Source organism: Oryctolagus cuniculus, chromosome 7 (assembly GCF_051225735.1).
Source record: "Oryctolagus cuniculus isolate XC-2025 breed Fujian yellow rabbit chromosome 7, ASM5122573v1, whole genome shotgun sequence".
In the NCBI taxonomy this organism is placed as follows: domain Eukaryota; kingdom Metazoa; phylum Chordata; class Mammalia; order Lagomorpha; family Leporidae; genus Oryctolagus; species Oryctolagus cuniculus.
The window spans coordinates 62016119-62033538 of NC_142873.1; the positions used below are offsets into that span (position 1 = coordinate 62016119).

General features: G+C 42.2%; 2 protein-coding genes and 1 long non-coding RNA gene across 50 annotated transcripts in view; 2 read left to right on the top strand and 1 right to left on the bottom strand.

Moving 5' to 3' along the window:
• The window catches only part of CLCC1 (chloride channel CLIC like 1), a 28133-nt gene extending 21434 nt beyond the window's left edge, over positions 1–6699 (top strand). For 18 of the 45 annotated variants that reach the window (XM_089300229.1, XM_070077941.2, XM_051856204.3 and 15 more), the window contains 3 exons: positions 1726–2067; positions 4508–4796; positions 6410–6699. In XM_089300229.1, the coding sequence (XP_089156355.1) occupies positions 1726–2067; positions 4508–4762 (597 nt within the window). In that variant the 3' untranslated portion in view covers positions 4763–4796; positions 6410–6699. Of the gene's footprint in view, positions 1–1725; positions 2068–4507 lie in introns of all 45 variants that reach the window. The other 27 variants (XM_089300228.1, XM_051856205.3, XM_070077947.2 and 24 more) reach the window with 3 other exon arrangements.
• Positions 6700–8037: 1338 nt separating this feature from the next.
• GPSM2 (G protein signaling modulator 2) overlaps positions 8038–17420 on the bottom strand; it is a 44139-nt gene continuing 34756 nt past the window's right edge. For 2 of the 4 annotated variants that reach the window (XM_008264006.5, XM_008264010.5), the window contains 4 exons: positions 14353–14529; positions 13352–13511; positions 12344–12561; positions 8038–9010 (listed from right to left, as the gene is read on the bottom strand). In XM_008264006.5, the coding sequence (XP_008262228.3) occupies positions 8786–9010; positions 12344–12561; positions 13352–13511; positions 14353–14529 (780 nt within the window). In that variant the 3' untranslated portion in view covers positions 8038–8785. 4 annotated transcript variants of the gene reach the window in all.
• LOC138850588 (uncharacterized) lies at positions 12560–15999 on the top strand. Its single transcript, XR_011390541.2, has 2 exons — positions 12560–12810; positions 15782–15999. It is a non-coding gene; the product is annotated as an uncharacterized LOC138850588 (long non-coding RNA).

Genomic DNA, 17420 nt, shown 5'->3' on the forward strand with positions numbered 1-17420 from the left:
CCTGTTGATATTTATCAAGATTTACCAAAAAGACAGTTGTAAAATTATTAGGCTTTTTTTTTATTTTCTTAAAAAGATTTATTTATTTGAAAGTGAGAGTTACACAGAGAGGAAGAGACAGATCTTGCATCTGCTGGTTTACTCCCAAGATAGTTCCAATGAAGCCAGGAGCCAGGATCTCCATTTGGGTCTCCCATGTGGGTGGCAGGGGCCCAAGCACTTGGACTACCTTCTGCCCGTGTTGTAGGCAGAGGCCTTACCCACTATACCACAACAGTGGCCTCATTAGGCTTCTCTGTTGTAAATCAGACTAAGTCAAGCTTAATAGCACAAGAGGATGATTTAAGTGATACAGATTTATCTATACTTACATGTCCATTCCTTTCATCAAGGAAGTGCTTCTCTAGTTTAATTGTCAATGTCACCGCAAATTAATACATGGAAAGTCAGCCCTTTGTATATCAGTCTGTGTTTTTTTGCAGCATGGAAAGGGAAGAACATTGGTTTAACACCAATTCAGAAAGGGATATGGGGAAGGCCGGGGTACTGGGAAACAGCTGGGGGATCCAGGAGCAGACATTAAGAGGAAACATGGCTCAGCTTTGTTGTTGATTTTCAGCTGTTGACCCAAATAAAGCAGTTGTCACATAAAACAAAAAGTACAGCAGTCGGATGTGCCATGGAAATTTCTCCCTAAGGATGCAAGGTCACCAAGGTCATTTGAAGTTATTCCTTTTTGGTCTTGTTTTTGGCTTGTGATGACAGGATTCCGTAGTTTAGATGTGTGGTTTTGTTAGATGACATTAGTGCCATAGAAGTAGTTGAGTCTCTGAGGCCAATGTTGTAAGCAAAAGCCCTGTCTTACCTTGTTGCTACACCTGTTCCCCAAGAAAAGTTACGTTCTTTGACTTTTGTGCTTCTGTCTTCGGATAGTAGTATCCCTCTACCACAGAGATGTTCAAGCTTTTTGTTTTCAGAACCCTTTTGTATTCTTCAAACTGAAGACCACCCAGAGCCCTTTTGAGCTTATGTTCACCATATCAGCAGTTGAACCTAGAAATCAAGTATATGTGAGCACACATGGCATGAGCAGTCATTGGACAAACGTCAGTCTCCTCCGGAAGGCGCTACTTGCACTCACAAAAGGCGGTGCAAAAGACAAATTATTATGTGAAGTTTTGACCTTGCAGATCCCCTTAAAGAGTCTCTGAGATCCCTGCAGGGGTCCCCAGGCCACCTTTGAAAACTGCTGCCCAGTCTTCCTCATGGAATCTGAGTCAAAGTCATTGAATTTTAGCTGTAACTTAAGCCGAGTCTGTATTTATAAAAAGCCTACAGGAGAATGTGTACATAATGCACAAATGTAAATAATTTTCAGCATTTGTCTTCTGGGCATGAACACAGAAACATCTGAACAGTTATCAGACAACCACAGTCTTCCAACTTAAATTTCTAGTTTTACCCTGCTATTGCGATGGTTGTAATTCAGTCAAAATGTCTAACTGATTGAAATATCTGCTTAATTCTAAGTGATTTATTAAATTTCAGTGGCTGTTCTGTCCCTGTATTAATCTGAAGAAGAGGTCTCTAATGATAAAAACAATGAAATTAAAAGTCTGTATTGCTAAAGGAAGCTAATTAGCTAATTTTGTTAGCATCCTGAATTTAACACCTTATAGCTGCACTGTAAGCTAGAAGTCCTCAGAACGTATTTCTTCCCTGTAGAGTTTCTGCTATGGTGCTGGAAAATCAGTGAACGTGCTGAGACACCTGGGTGGCCCGGAGAGCGACCCTCCCCTGGCGCTGGAGCCAGGCGCCAGACGACCGCGGAAGGAGATTGATTACAGACCCCGTGGTGGAGCAGGTGATGCAAGTTTCTATGCTAGGGGCCAAACTGGCCGCCTTGAGCAAGGCCCTTATGACAGAACGTATGAGGGTAGAAGAGATGTCCCGAGAGAGAGAGATGTCGACTCGAGATTGCAGACTGGCAACAAGAGCCCGGAACTGCTCCAGGCGTTTGACATTCCAGACGCAGAGGCGGGAGAGCAGCCCAAGGTGGTGCGCAGCGTAAGTCGGCAGCTGTTTTGCTCTCCCTTCATACTAGGCCTGAGTGCTTCTTTTACAGCTTTTGATGGAATGTTTTACTCTTTTACCCTCCTTCACTGTTCATTATATCATTAGTGATATAATTAATATCCTCTTCCCCTTCCTGGTCAAAAGTTAGCCCACCTAGCTTAGAAGAAATAAAATGAGATTTACTTGTTAAGCGCTATTTAATGGTCAGTTACAACAGATGGTAAATCATAGAAAATGTCACAAGAAACTGATAGGTGGGCATCCCTGCGATTTCTGCCTTTGACAAGATCGGTGAGGGCATATAGGGAGCCAGCAGGACAGCTCTAAAGGCCTTGCTGGGTGCAAGAGTGGACTGGGGAGGGATCCAAGACCTTGCTCTCCCAACTCTTTTTTTTTTTTTTTTTTTTTTTTTTTGTCAGTGGATGGTGAGACTACACGTTTTAACTGTAGAATGGTGAGGAGTTTTCACCATTATTGGTCATTTAAAGGAATGTTTCCATTTCTGCTTGAGAAAGAATTTTTATTGTCATTTGTGAAGTTTAACTTGAATCTCTGAGCCTTTGAGAAACGGTTATAAGCACAGTAGAATCCAGGAACTAGAGAACATCTTTCATCGGGATTTCTTATCAAAAGAAACATAGTTCCATGTAACCAGAAAACCCTAAGATGCTCCTGGTTTTTTAGTTAATGGTTATCTGTCACCCCACTCAAAACTCCTCCACTGACTCCCCATCGCACTCGAAGGGAAAGCCAGTTACAGCAGTGGCCTAGGGGCCCTTTGATCTACCCTTCTCCACGTCCACCAGCTCGCCTGTGTCCTGCACGCTCCACGCTCACTGAACCTCGCCCACAGCGCTGCTGACTGTGCCTTCCACTTGCTGTCTCCTCTGGCTAGCCCGCTGCTAATGCACACGTCCCGTTGTTCACTTCTTCAGGCTATTACTCCTGTCACCTTTTCAGATCAACCTACTTTAAACTGCAGTCCATCTTGCCACCCCACCCCACTTCCGGCACTCTTCTCTGCTTTTCTGCATAGCTCTTAATTCAGTAGGTGGTATCAGACCTTCTGAATTTGTTTGCTGCCTGATTCTCTCCCCAGCCTGTCAGTTCCAGAGCAATGTTTGTGCTTTTTTTTTTTTTTTAAAGATATATTTATTTATTTGAAAGACAAGAGTTGGAGAGGGAGAGACAGAGAGAAAGGTCTTCCATCTGCTGGTTCACTCCCCAAAAGGCCAGAGCTGGCCTGATCCGAAGCCAGGAGCTTCTCTCAGGTTTACCACGTGGGTGCAGGGGCCCAAGGACTTGGGCCATCCTCTACTGCTTTCTCAGGCCATAGCGGAGAGCTGAATCAGATGTGGAGCAGCCAGGACTCGAACCAGTGCCCATATGGGATGCTGACACTGCAGACAGCAGCTTTACCTGCTGCGCCACAGCGCCGGCCCCTGTGCTTTGTTCTTTGTACCCTTAGCCCTAGAACATATGTGTATGTATGAGTTGCTGAGTGAATTATTCTCACTAGGCCAAGAGGAGGTGGAGATATTGGTCACCAATCCTTTTTTTTTTTTTTTTGAAGAATACTTAGGGGTGGGCGCTGTGGCATAATGGGTAAAGCCACTGCCTGCAATGCCAGCATCTCATATGGGTGCCGGTTCAAGTCCCAGCTGCTCCACTTTCAATCCAGCTCTCTGCCGTGGCCTCGGCAAGCAGAAGATGGCCCAAGACCTTGGGCCCCTGCATCCACGTGGGAGACCTGGAAGCAGCTCTTGGCTTGGCTCAGCTCTGGTTGTTACAGCCATTTGGGGAGTGAACCAGAGGATGGAAGACCTCCCTCTTTAACTCTTTCAAATAAATTAAAATATTTATAAATAAAAATATTTATTTATTTATTTGAAAGTCAGAGTTAGAGTGAAAAGAGATAAAGAAAGGTCTTCGATTTGTTGGTTCACTCCCCAGATGGCCACAACAGCCAGAGCTGGGCCAGACAGCAGACAGGAGCTTCATCTGGGTCTCCCATGTGGGTGGCAGGGATCCAAGCACTTAGGTTATCTTCCGCTGTTTTCCCAGGAGTATTGGCAGGGAGCTGGATCAGAAGTGGAGCAGCTGGGACTCGAACCAGCACCCATATGGGATGCCGGTGCCACAGGCTGCGGTTTACCGTGTTACACCACAGGCCAGCCCACCAATCCTCTTGACCCCTTCTATGCTGGGTACTGGGCCACGTAGGCTGTCTGAAGTGCCCCACCCCTCCACGTACAGCTCTGTGAGGCTTCACATTTAGATAATTATGATCTAGCACTGGAACCAGGATTTGAAAGAGTTTGGGGCTTGCTGTAACAGATTTGGGTAGGAGATTGTTATTGAGACTTGATGACTAAACTTTCAGCGAAGTACTAACAGAATTTAAAACAAAATGTAATTTTGTACTTTATAGCATAACTCACCTATTTTGGATGCAAAGCCCAAAGAGACTGGTGGAGTCCCAGGAGAAAGCACGCTGGCGGAAAGCAGCAAGTCTGCTAAGCCTGTCTCTGGCCAGGCGAGAGCAGGGAATACGGACGGTTCACCTGCAGTGGTAAAGGCCGAGCTCAAGGCCGAAGCCAGCCCACCGGAAGGCGTGGTCGACAGCGTGGCCGGCTCTGCAGCTGGAGCGTGTGGCAAGGAGACGGCCAGCAGTCCGTGTGGCTAGGGCAGCACGGCGACAGCGCTGGAGACTTCTTTGGGTTTTGTATTCTTTAAACAACTTCTATTCACTTTATTTACTATAAAGGTGCCAACTCAATATTTTAACTACAGTCAATTAACAAATGTATGTATATAAAAGCTTCTGTTTCTTCTCTTGAGCTAAAATACACTCTAAAATTTTGAAGTGTTTGTTTTAGGACAGGCACTCACTGAATTTACATTTTAAGTTGAACATATGGCAGGCAGCCCTGATTCTGGATAATTGAGGTGACTAGTTTGTGAAAACATTAAGAAGAAATTCTATTGTTTACAGGTGTTTATGGGGATTGGCTACCACAAGTGGGTGTAGCCCAGTAGCAGTCAGGAAATACCTGTTTTAATTTACGGAGTTACTCCTTTGTTCTGCACTGGATTGACAGTGGTCCAGTACCCTAGTCAGAAACTGCCTGTCAGGGAAGTCTGCTTAGGGCAAGCTTGGCTCCGAACCACCACCCTTGTAACGCAGCTGTGGAGCACGTGTGCCCGGCTCAGTCCCACGGACGCCTCAGCTGCTCTGCAGGCTGCACACACCAGGGTGCCTAAGTGTCTTCTCTCTGCAGCCATTGAGGAGCTGCTTCCTTGTCGTGCCTCTTACTGTAGGCTTAGCTTAGAATTGAAGACAAGCAGGGCACTTTAGATAATAGAGCTTGTGGTACTGGAAACCCAAGTTTTACATACTCCTTAGACGGAGAGTGGCACAGATTTACTTGTTCCTCCAAACCCTAGCACATGAGACCACTGGGTGTTACGTTATTTTATCTGTTTTACAACAAACTTGTCTTGCTTGCATGGAGTTCTGGTTTTTAGAGATCTATGCATAGAGCAGGATCCCCTAAGGAAAACAGTGAGGTGTTCTCCTGCAGATAGGTCATCGATCAGCACTTTTAATTACATTTTCTGATGTCCACAAGTTCTTCCCTTTTTACAAATCTTGTACATGTTGCTAGATGACAGATTTCACACATGATCAAGTGTCCTTTGCTTTAACCATATTCACATTAGATGTTATACTCAATTGCTTACTAAGAGTGATACCAGTCAGAAATAAATTTTAAAATTTCCACCCAGGCATTTGTTTCAGGAAAAGACAAAGTATTTGCTTTTTAGTATTTTACATGGAATGTAGAATATCCCATTTTGGCTATCAGAGTATTACTTAGTTGCCTGTGACAATTTAATTTTAATGTTAATATTATTTTCTCATTTGGTATTGCAAACATCCTTAGGGTTTTCATCAGAAGAGTATTCTTTTTTTTTCCCAAGAAATACAATTGTATTTTAGATTGATTCAGAGCACAACAGGCTTGCAACAAATGAATTAATGAAAGGATGCCGGCAGTTCAGAGTAGATTTGTGAACCTATTGATGAGTCTAAAGTCATCCCCTCTGGGGTTGGAGCTGTTCACATTTCAGGGTGAATGTGCTCCCACGCGGGGAGTTGTCCTCTGTGCTGTGGTCTGGTTCACAAGAGAGCTGAAAGCCTCAGGGGGCAGGCCGTAACGGAGAGGAGTTGCTGTAGCGCATGCTCCGCACTGCTTTTAATCCAAAAAGGAATCCTTTTTTTAAAAAAAATTTCTTTTTAATTTCTTCTTTGTATTTTTTTCCATTACAGATACCCATTTGGGGGATGAAAAGCACTGTAACAGCTAGCAAGGCAACATGCTACTGCTGTTGAACAATGACAGCTGTTCAAACTGTACCTGTCAAGGCCAGCATAAGGCTTGCTAAGTTGAATAGCCAATATTTGTCTTTAAATTACGGCTTAACAGTAAGAAGCGCTCACGAAATCAGAACGGGGAGAATAGCTGTTAAAAGCAGTTTCAAAATGGAATAATGTTGAATGTTTACAGGGTGCAATAACCATTGTATACACGAAATAAACATGTATTTTTACACTATCAAGATTTGGTATATTGTTTGCTTAGTGACTTTTCTTATAAGAAAAAGCCCCATGAAAGTTATCTGCATGGCTTTTAAATGATGCTAGCCAGGACAACATACCTTATACATAACATATGTGAAAGGTTAGGGAATCTAGGTTTTAACTGAGTAGTTTTGATAATTTTATCTCAGGACCAAGAATTTTTTTCTTTTTCTTTTTTTTTTTTTTGCTGATGGATAATTCCAGGCTGTGGCTGCATAATAATTTTTTAAAAATATTGGCCATTTAGGGAAGTGGTTCTTACTGAATGATTTTGTGAATGGACAGAGCCCCAGATTTCCACAGCCCATCTCTGCTGTGCAGTCAGAAGTAATCGGAGTCGGAGTTGCCAGCTTGTTCTGGCTGAGCATTCACATTGTGTAATCCGGGCCCTGCTCTGTCCCATTCTCCTCTTTCGGCTATCCTTTGTTGTCATCTCCGGTTCTGTACCCTTGGAGATGGCCTTCAGTCTCTAGGGCAAGGAAGGGTAGGGTTCACAACAGCTAAGGTCCCAAATGACATTTCATACTTCATTTCTTCTGAGTTTTCATCTGTTTTCTCTTTGTGGTCTAGTTTTTCTTTGATTTTGTTTATGTTCATCTGCTTCAGAGAGAGCTTCCATCCACTTGTTCACTACCCACATGCCCACAACAGCCAAGGCTGGTCAGGTGAAAGGAGCCTGGAACTCCATCTGGCAGAGGCCCAAGCACTTGAGCCATCATCTGCTGCTTCCCAGGATGCATTAGCAAGGAGCTCGATCCAAAATGAAGTAGCTGGGGGGGGGGGGGGGGTGCTGTGGTGCAACGGATTAAAGCCCTGGCCTGAAGTGCTGGCATCCCATATGGGCGCCAGTTCTAGTCCCGGTTGCTCCTCTTCCGATCCAGCTCTCTGCTATGGCCTTGGGAATGCAGTGGAGGATGGCCCAAGTCCTTGGGCTCCTGCAACCACATGGGAGACCTGGAGGAAGCTCCTGGCTTTGGATTGGCACAGCTCCGGCTGTTGTGGCCATCTGGGGAGTGAACCAGCGGATGGAAGACCTCTCTCTCTACCTCTTTGTAACTCTTTCAAATAAATAAAATAAATCTTAAAAAAAAAAAAAAAAGCAATAGTAATTCTCAAAATGTCAATTCACTCCTGTACATTACATATTACATTAAAAAAAAATGAAGTAGCTGAGACTAACTGGCAATTTGATACAGGATACAGGTGTCCCAAGGGGTGGCTTAACCGACCTTGGCTTTTGTCATTTTTTACATTAGATCTTATAAAAGTTTATTTTATAGCAGTATTATACAACAGAAGAGACAAACTACCCAAAACATGTGGAAAGCAGTTTATTTCTTGAGTTTTTCTATATATATATATATATTTTTTTTTTTTTCAAAGTAATAAGGTTTTATTGAGGACAGAGCACTCATCAGAATGAAGGGGATAGAGAGTGCCCAGTCACTCGGACCAGGGGAAGGAAGGTTACGTGGTTGAATGGAGAGAATACACCTGGGCAGGCCAGGTGGTGGCTCAGCTGAGCGCTTGAGTTTCTTTTACATTGGCTAAAAATATTGAAAACAGATTTTCTTAGAGAAACCTAGTTTTTTTTTTTTTTTAAACAAGACTATCTTCTATAACTTTTTTACACTGGTCAAGTACATTATTTTTATTAAACTGCATAAATCCCCACTATATCCATGGTTAAGTATAAAAAATGTCATCAAGATTTTTAAAAACCTCAGGGTTAAATTCTACTCTAGTATTCATTTAAATTGTCCTTCACAGACACTAGTAAGTGACTCTAACAAGTTGCCACAGAACAACCCCAAGCAGTGGTCACAAGCTCAAGCACCTGGCGGACACCTCTGCCCTGAACCAGGCAGTGCCGGGAAGAAATGAACTCTTCACCCTAGGACAGAAGGGAGGTACTGACATCGTTCTCAACACATTTGAAGCTGTTTTACAGTGCTATCAATTCTCCTTTTAAGGAAAAATAATAGATTGAATTTCCTTGCAGTGTCCTGAAAGGGAATACGATCTTTTCTTTAAAAATACCCATAGTACTCAGTGGTTCGCCCATTACTTTCCTGGATTTTGTAATTCCAGCAGAGCATTGCTTTGCAAAAGGTCCTTTAGTCCAAATTCAGCGTCTCTGTTTTGATCTCTTTGTAGGAGAACTCTCTGTTCATCCATTCTTTTCGCCTGAGATCGTAAAATAAGGCTGAAAAAGTCTTCATCTGGTACCGTGGGGCCCTTTGTGGTGGCGGGTGGTGGTGCGCATCTTTGATCATCTAATCTGGACCCCTGAAAACGCATAAGATGGGAACAGCAGGTTGTATTACGTCTGTCAGTCATAACAAGAAAATGCAGCTATAAACTTTTTGCCTCACCTGATAGTTTTCTATTTAAAGTGACTTAGAATACATGCATATATATTATCAGAATAAGCATTCCATAAACGTCTAGCTGTATAAGTACTATGTAAAAGTGAGTGTACCATGTGAAGTCATTTATTTTAGTTATACTTGGTCACAGGAATAATCTGGGTTAAAGTGCAAGGTCAAATGTATACAAATCTGGCAGTTCAAGACTAATCTTACCATAATATGTACCAACAATATAACTTAGCATATTTTTAGAAATGTAATGCTGTGTACAAAAACTCTGAAGCACTAACTTAAAAAAACGCTATTTTAGACAGCGCCCTATATCCCCAATGCCTGCCTTTATAGATAGTTTTGTTTTCATTTCATCCCCAAAACAGGCGACTCTCCTCCTGTAAGGGCAAAGCTGAGCCATCACAGCAGAGCATGTGGCCTACAAATGCCAGCATTTTTGCCATCTGGTCCTTTATAGGAAAAGTTTGCCTATCCTGTCTTAGGCCCAATAACAGTTTGAACTAAAATTTTCCTTCAACTTTTAATCTTTATTTTTTTAAAGTAACAATGGTACATATTTATGGGCTATAGTGAATGTATGTAGCATCTCAACCCATGTATACAGTGTACATTGATCCAATCAGGGTAACTACCATTTCCCTTTCTTTGATATTATGATTGAAATCATGGAGTTCTTTTCCTTCTATTTGCTCCTAAAATATAAGTTATAACCTTATTGGTCCCTTTATTACAAGAATATTAGATATATTATTATTCAAATAAAATATAAGCATTTAAAACCATACAATGTCGCAGGCAGAGTTAGAGACAGACAGAAAGTTCTTCCTTCCATTGGTTCACCCTCCACATGGCTACGCCCATCCGAAGCCAAGAGCCAGGTGCTTCCTCCTGGTCTTCCATGGGGTGCAGGGCCCGAGGACTTGGGCCATCCTCCACTGCCCTCCCAGGCCACAGCAGAGAGCTGGACTGGAAGAGGAGCAACTGGGACAGAATCCGGCACCCCAACTGGGACTAGACCCGGGGTGCCCGTGCCGCGTGGAGGATTAGCCTAGTGAGCTGTGGCGCTGGCCTGACAGTTTTAGTTCTGATGCTTAGGACCCTCATCCATTTTGAGTTAACTGTTGTATATGGTGTTGGGTAAGAGTCCACCTACATTCTTCCTGTGTGTTGCCAGGATTTATTGATGAGTCTATCCTTTCTCCCACTTAATGATCTTGGTGCCTATGATGTGACTGTCTCCCACAGTTCATGGGTTGGGGCCTGGCAGGTGGTGATAATGGATGAATTTCTTTAGTAACTCACTTCTCTGGAATAAAGGGGGGGGTGGTTATAAAAGTGACTTCAGCCGCCTCTTGCTTATTGCCCCTGCAGTCTCTTGCCCTTCACCGTAAGATGGCACAGCATAAAGGGGCTCACCAGATGCTGGTACCATCTTTTAGACTTTGCAGCCACCAGAACTGCAAGCCAGATTTCTATTCATTGTAAATTACACAGGCTACAATATTCTGTTAGCACAAAAGGAGTAAGACAGCACTCTTGTTAAATCATTTCACCATATACACAGGAATTTATGTCTGGGCGCTCTATTCCATTGGTCTGTGTGTCTGTATGACAGTACCACACTGCAGTATAGCGTGTTTGGAAATCAGGAAGTACAAATCCTACAGCTTTGTTGTTGTTTCTCAAGATGTTTTAATATTTAGGGTCTCTAGAGATTTCACAGTAATCCTGGGGTGGGTTTTTCTATTTTTGAAGGGATCACATTGATCTGTAGATCACCTTGGGCAGTGGTGAAATTTTAGTAATAAATCTTCCAATCCAAGAACATAGTATGTCTTTCCATCTATTTGTTTTCTTTAATCTTATACAGTAGAAACTATATAAAACATTGCTGTAAAAGTCTTTTGGTAATTTTTCGGTAATTTTTTGATACTATTTTAAATGGAATTATTTAGTTTCCTTGATTTCCTTCTCAGTTCATTGGTAGGGTACAAAATGCAACTGGTTTTATGTATTTGAAAGGAGGACAGGGATATCTGATTTGTTGGCTCATTCCACAAATGTCTACAATAGTTAGGGCTGGGCCAGGCCACAGCCAGAAGCTGGACACTGACTCTCATGTGGGTTGCAGGGACCCAAACACGCAAGGTGAGTGTTAGCTTGAAGCTGGAATCAAAAGCCAAGCTGGTATGAGATTGTGGGTATCACATAATGGGCTGTTGGCGTTGCTAGTGGCAGCTTTACCTGCTATGCCACAGTGCTGACTCCCATTTCATTTTCTGAGTATTCTAGTTAAATGTACATAAAATAGAACTCTTGCTTTTTTCCCCAAACTCACTTTTCCTCTAGTTTCCATTGTAATAGGCACCATTCATTCACCCACTTATTCATGCCAAAAGTCTGTCTTCTCTCTTTCCCTCATTCTCTCCCTTCAGTTTATTAGCACTTCTTACCCAGCAACTGTAGCTTCAAACTATCCCTATTCTAGGTGCAGATCACTACTACTGCTACCCGGTGTGAGTCACCCTTTGCCTGGTTTCTAGGCTACGACGCTGGCCACTCTACTTGGCTCCACCAGGAGCCAGGATGCTCCTGCAAAGCTCTCTAGTGGCTTCCTCACACAGGCATGGTTCATCAGGCCCTGACTGCTCTCCCCTCTGCCTGCCCAGTTCACAGCAGTCACACTGGCTACTTTACTTTGCCATTCCTTGAACCTGCTAAGCTTTTATATTCAAAGAGGACTTACATGTCTTGGCATAAATATTCTTTGCCAAACTATTCACATAGCTGACTACTTCATTTCAGTGAGATCTCCTGTTAACTGTCCTAACAGACACACACACCCCTCCCCACCAGCATCCTTGGTTATCCATTACTCCTTTACCTTTCTTCATAGGAGTACCATTATCTGATTCACACACTTCGTCTCTTTCTCTCTGAACTCATATATATACCAGGGGTCTCTAAAACGTTCATGAGAAATACGTATTATGAAAAAGTTATGAGGGATTTCAAAGCCTGTTTGAAGTACCCTTGCATATATGTGTGTGTATATACAAACTCTTGTTCATTGTCTCTCCCAACTAAAATGTAGGGTCCTTCAAAGGGCAAGTATATCCCCAATGCCAAAAGTAGTACCTGGGACAAAACAAGTGCTTCCTGAATGCAGATTACAACGCTGCCGAGCTCCTAATGGTTTCTGAGCTAAAGAAGGAAGGAAAAGAATACATGGACGTACCTGACACTTCACAAGAATGTCAAAGAAGTCTTCATCAGGCTCCTGGCTGCCTTTAGTCCGCAGGCGGTCGAGAACTGACTGGGTGTTACTCTGTGTCAGACGAAGCCCTGGCAAATTACTGAAGCTAGCCCTCTGGTCATCTAGTCGGCGGCTCTGTGAGCTGGCGAGAAGGTCTAAAAACTCATCTGTGTTGGGGGACACCACAGAAACAGATGGAGCTACGAGCAGAAAAAAACCCAAGATGTTACAAGACCGTTTAGGCACGTTCATCCTTCTTTGCTTTGCCAACATCAACATCCACCCCGCCCCTCCTCCAGAGTGAGCGGCTTGGACTGTCCAGCTGTGGCTGGCATTGGCAGGGAGGCAAGAACCAAGCCCGGAGTTCTACAGGGGAGCCGCCAGAGGGGACTCTCAGTTGGCTGTACTTCTCTTCACCTAATGGCACCCAAAATGTTAACATGACACAGGTAAATTTCCAATGACAAATAACCTTTTTCTGGGACAGTTTTACATTCCGCTCCCAGGACAGGAATCATTATTTCGAGTTCAATGTTGCTGGCTAGTCTTGGTCTGTAGCTCAGGAAGTCTTTTGGTAGCTGAAATGGAGAAAGGTAGCCTCTTTCTGAGATTTCTAGGTCAGAGGCCAGTCTTGAACTCTGCAGCTAAGCTGAGCTTTTTAGTCTGGCCTGGCCTGCCTTTCGTAATCCAGATATGAAGTCTTTACATTTTATTTATGATCAGAAGTTATAAAAAACTATCATTTTGCCCTCATTTTTACTTTTTAGTCAGACTTTTCCTAACTCCAAAGAAAATAAGGTGTTACATAGTAAAAATAAAAAGCACGTCGGAATAAAAATAGGTGTGTCTAAGGGAACTGAAAAAAAAACTTGAGCTTAAATCTAGGTATATCTAAAAAGCTAATATTTTTATAGTTCATTTATTACCAAATTCTCAGACATAAGAATAACATAGAGAACTATTAAAACTAAAGGAGAATAGATGACTGACTTTTTTGCATCATTTTGGGGGGAGTGGAAGAAGCTGCTGCTGAAGATGTGTGGCAGTTCTTGTCTTGCAAGCAGCACCTCTGATCATCCATCCTGTTGCTTTGAAATCGGCTTAAGAGGTCAAAGAAGCCTTCATCTCCGACAGTCTCTGCACTGATTTTCTAAAATATTGAGAGAAAAATCAGTTATACTTGGGAATTCTAGCAGTGTTTTTAGAGCATCAGTGATCATCCTAAATGGACTGAAATGCAAAAGGTAAAGAAAGGATGAAGACTAAAAATAAAAATTGACCTTTTATTTTCAGGAAGAATACAAGATGGCAATATTGGTAACAAAGTTATGTCAATCCAACAAAAAAGCATTTATAGTTACTTCAGTGGTTTTTTTTTTTAAAGATTCATTTGTTTGAAAGTTACAGAGAGGGAAAAACAGGTGTTCCATCCGCTGGTTCACTTCCCAAATGGCTGCAACAGCTGGAGCTGAGCTGATCCAAAGCCAGGAATTTCATCCAAGTCTCCCACATGGGTACAGGGGCCTGAGGACTTGGACCATCCTCCGCTGCTTTCCCAGACAAATTAGCAGGAAGCTAGATCATAAATGGAGCAGCTGGGACTTGAACTGACATCCATATGAGATGCCAGCTCTGTACCACAACACTGGCCCCAGACTTCAGTTTTTACTTCCTATATTTCCAAGCCTAAAGAATTAGACTCCCACCCATGTGGGAGACCCGGAAGAAGCTCCTGGCTTCGGATCGGCGCAGCTCTAGCCATTGCGGCCAATTGGGGAGTGAACCATCAGATGGAAGACCTCCCTCTCTCTCTGTGTAACTCTGACTTTCAAATAAGTAAGTCTTAAGAAAAGAAAGGATAAGGTAGTATGAACCAATTTGTTTGAATGACAGATATTATACATTAAATGTCTAAATTTCCAAAAAGTCAGTATGGATACATGAACACTAAGATGTAGGAACGCAAACAATACTGAAAAACTTGAACATACCCTCTGACAATTTGGAGCTTGGTGGTCAATGGAATTACTGGCATCTTGGAGAACTTTAGTGGAGGAATGAGTTTTGTATTTTTTCCCTTTCAGTCTATTGACAAAGAGTAGCTTTGCAGATGGTTTGGCAATAAGAGGTTTTTGTTTAGCGAGAATTTCACTGTTCCAGTTCTGTACCTACAAAATTATAAATGGAAAGAAGGACATGAAAAAACTCTCTCTGGTGTCCTGTAATATTAATCTGACATCTCACTTTTGGGGAGAAGAATTTTAGGTCTCTTAATAAATCCCCCTTTTCAGTATATTTCACTGTTTTTAAGAGCTTGTACCAGGTGCACATTGTGGATTTCTCATTATCAAAACATTAAAATGGTGGCTTTTAAGAATCTAAGAAGAAAAAGTTTTACCAAAAGCCTGTAAAAAAACCTTAAATCAAAAGGAGTCAAAATTTTATTCTGGATGTGAGTTACTTGGAAATTTGCTACAACTAGAAATTTTGGGTATATGCAAAATGTTTAAGCATAATTAACATCAAAAAAATTATATAGCACTGGTGATTTTTCTGTGGCTAAAACTGTTTTCATGCAATACCAAAATGTCAATAGGCAAAAATCAACTTAGATAGGTCTAGATCTAGTTTAAACAGTACGACAACCTCTAAATGAACAGACTCAATAACGCTGAATACAGAAGAAATTAGATAGGTACCTGCTATAGCTCTGTAACACTTGCACCTCAACATTCAGTCTGAAATATTGACAAGGTACATGCTATGTAATAATTACCAGTTCTGATGAGGCACATTTGTTTATAGGTAAAGCTCATATGCAGTCAAATGCATAGACTTTAAGTGTATGGTTCGAAGCCATAAAACTCCATACTATAATCACAATACAGGACATATCCATCAACCCAGAAAAGTCCATATGGCACAAATTGGAATAACCTGTCTTGAGAATGATATATGGGAGGGCCAGTGCTGTGGCACAGTGGGTTAACACCCTGGCTTGAAACGCCAGCATCCCATATGGGCGCTCGTTAGAGACCCAGCTGCTCCACTTCTGATCCAGCTCTCTGCTATGGCCTGGGAAAGCAGAAGATGGCCCAAGTCCTTGGGCCCCTGCACCTGCGTGGGAGACCCGGAAGAAGCTCCTGGCTGCTGGCTTTAGATTGGTGCAGCTCCGGCTGTTGTGGCCAACTGGGGAGTGAACCATCGGATGGAAGACCTCTCTCTATACCTCTCCTGTGTAACTCTGACTTTCTAAATAAATAAATAGAATGCTATATGGGAGTGAGACGTGCAGCAAATAAGTGAACCAAGCCATCTGTTCCTTTGCATGTATGGGTTGCAAGGAGAAATTACTTGTTGGAGTGGAATTCATGGATTATTGGTTGAACAAAAAGGTAACGGCTCTTAATGTGAATGCAGCACCAGCATCCCTATAGGCACCGGTTCAAGACCCAGCTACTCTTCTGATCCAGCACTCCGCTATGGCCTGGCAAAGCAATGGAAGATGCACCTGCGTGTGAGACCCAGAAATGGCTCCCGGCTTCGGATCGACCCAGTTCCAGCCGTTGAGGCAAATGGAAAACCTTTCTGCCTCTCCCTTTAATAAATAAAATCTTTTAAAAAATGAAAAATAAAAATGTTTCCCATATAGTTATATGGTATGGGAAAGTTGCTTAGTGTAAAAAAAAAATAGGAGCAGTGTCTTAAAAATTGTGAAGGAAAGTTGTTTCCAATCAAGAATTCTATAGTCAGGGCTGGTGGGGCATAGGAGGGTAAGCCTCTGCCTGTGATACAAGCATCTCCTAAAGGTGCCAGTTTGAGTCCTGGCTTCCCCACTTCTGATCCAGCTCCCTGCTGTTGTGCCTGGGAAAGCAGTGGAAGATGGCTCAAGTGCTTGGCCCCTGCATCCACGTGGGGGATCTGGAAGAAGCTTTTGGCTCCTGCCAGTCCAGTCTGTTGTGGTCATTTAGGGAGTGAACCAGTAGACAGAAGATCTCTCATTCTGTCTCTCCCTCTAACTATGCCTTTCAAATAAATAAAAAATAAAAATCCTAAAAAAAAAAACCCAATCCAATGTCAGTAGCAGAAAGGCATTTCAGACATCCAAATTCAGACATTCAAGTCTCCAGTCTTTTTCCCAAGAAGCATTTTAACCCAGAGTCTCCCTCCTTCCTATGGATACTCTGTCACTTTGTTGAATTCTTTGACAACTTTATTATGAACAAATCAACACAAAGCCATAACAATTCCACTCAAACCTATTTGAAATTAAAGGTAAAACTTGGCTCTTGGAGAATTAGAGTTGAAACTTATCAAGTGTAGTATTAGTATCATTTACAGAATCAGGAAGAAGAGAGCAAGTTACTTCTGCTACTTATTAATAGGTTCCTACAGAAAAAAACCTTAAAACTGCCCTCAATTTTTTTTAAATCGTGGATTTAACAGATTTATGTTTGAAAACAACTCACAAGGTAAGCAATAGATATTTTAGAAAAAAATCACAAGATCCTTCAGAAGTTACCACCACTTTTTTAAACAACTATGATTAGAATAAAAAAATCTTGGCTGTGAGTCTAAGACAATTAGATGTTGAAATTTTTTTTCAAGGCTATTAAAGTATCAATATTTAAAAATTACAGGGGCAGGCATTTGGCACAGTAGTTAAGCCCCTGCATCCAATATTGGAGTGCCTGGTTTAAGTCCTGCCTCTACTTCTGATTCAGCTTCCTGATAATGTACACCCCAGCAGCAGATGATGGTTTAAGTACTTGGATCCCTGCAACCCATGTGAGATACCTAGATATTGAGATCTGGGCTCCTGGCTTTGTTCTGGCTGTTACTTGTATTTGGGGAGTGAAGCAGCAGATGAAACCTCTCTATCTCTTCTTAAAATAAAAATCATGCTACTTATAAAATCATAAGGTAGAAGAATATTGCATGACATGGAAAGATGTTCTTGGCATATTACTACATATTAGAAAATAGTATATAATACAGCATTCATATGAAAATGCTAGATGAATAGATACTAAAGTATTAATTGGAACCACAGAGGTGG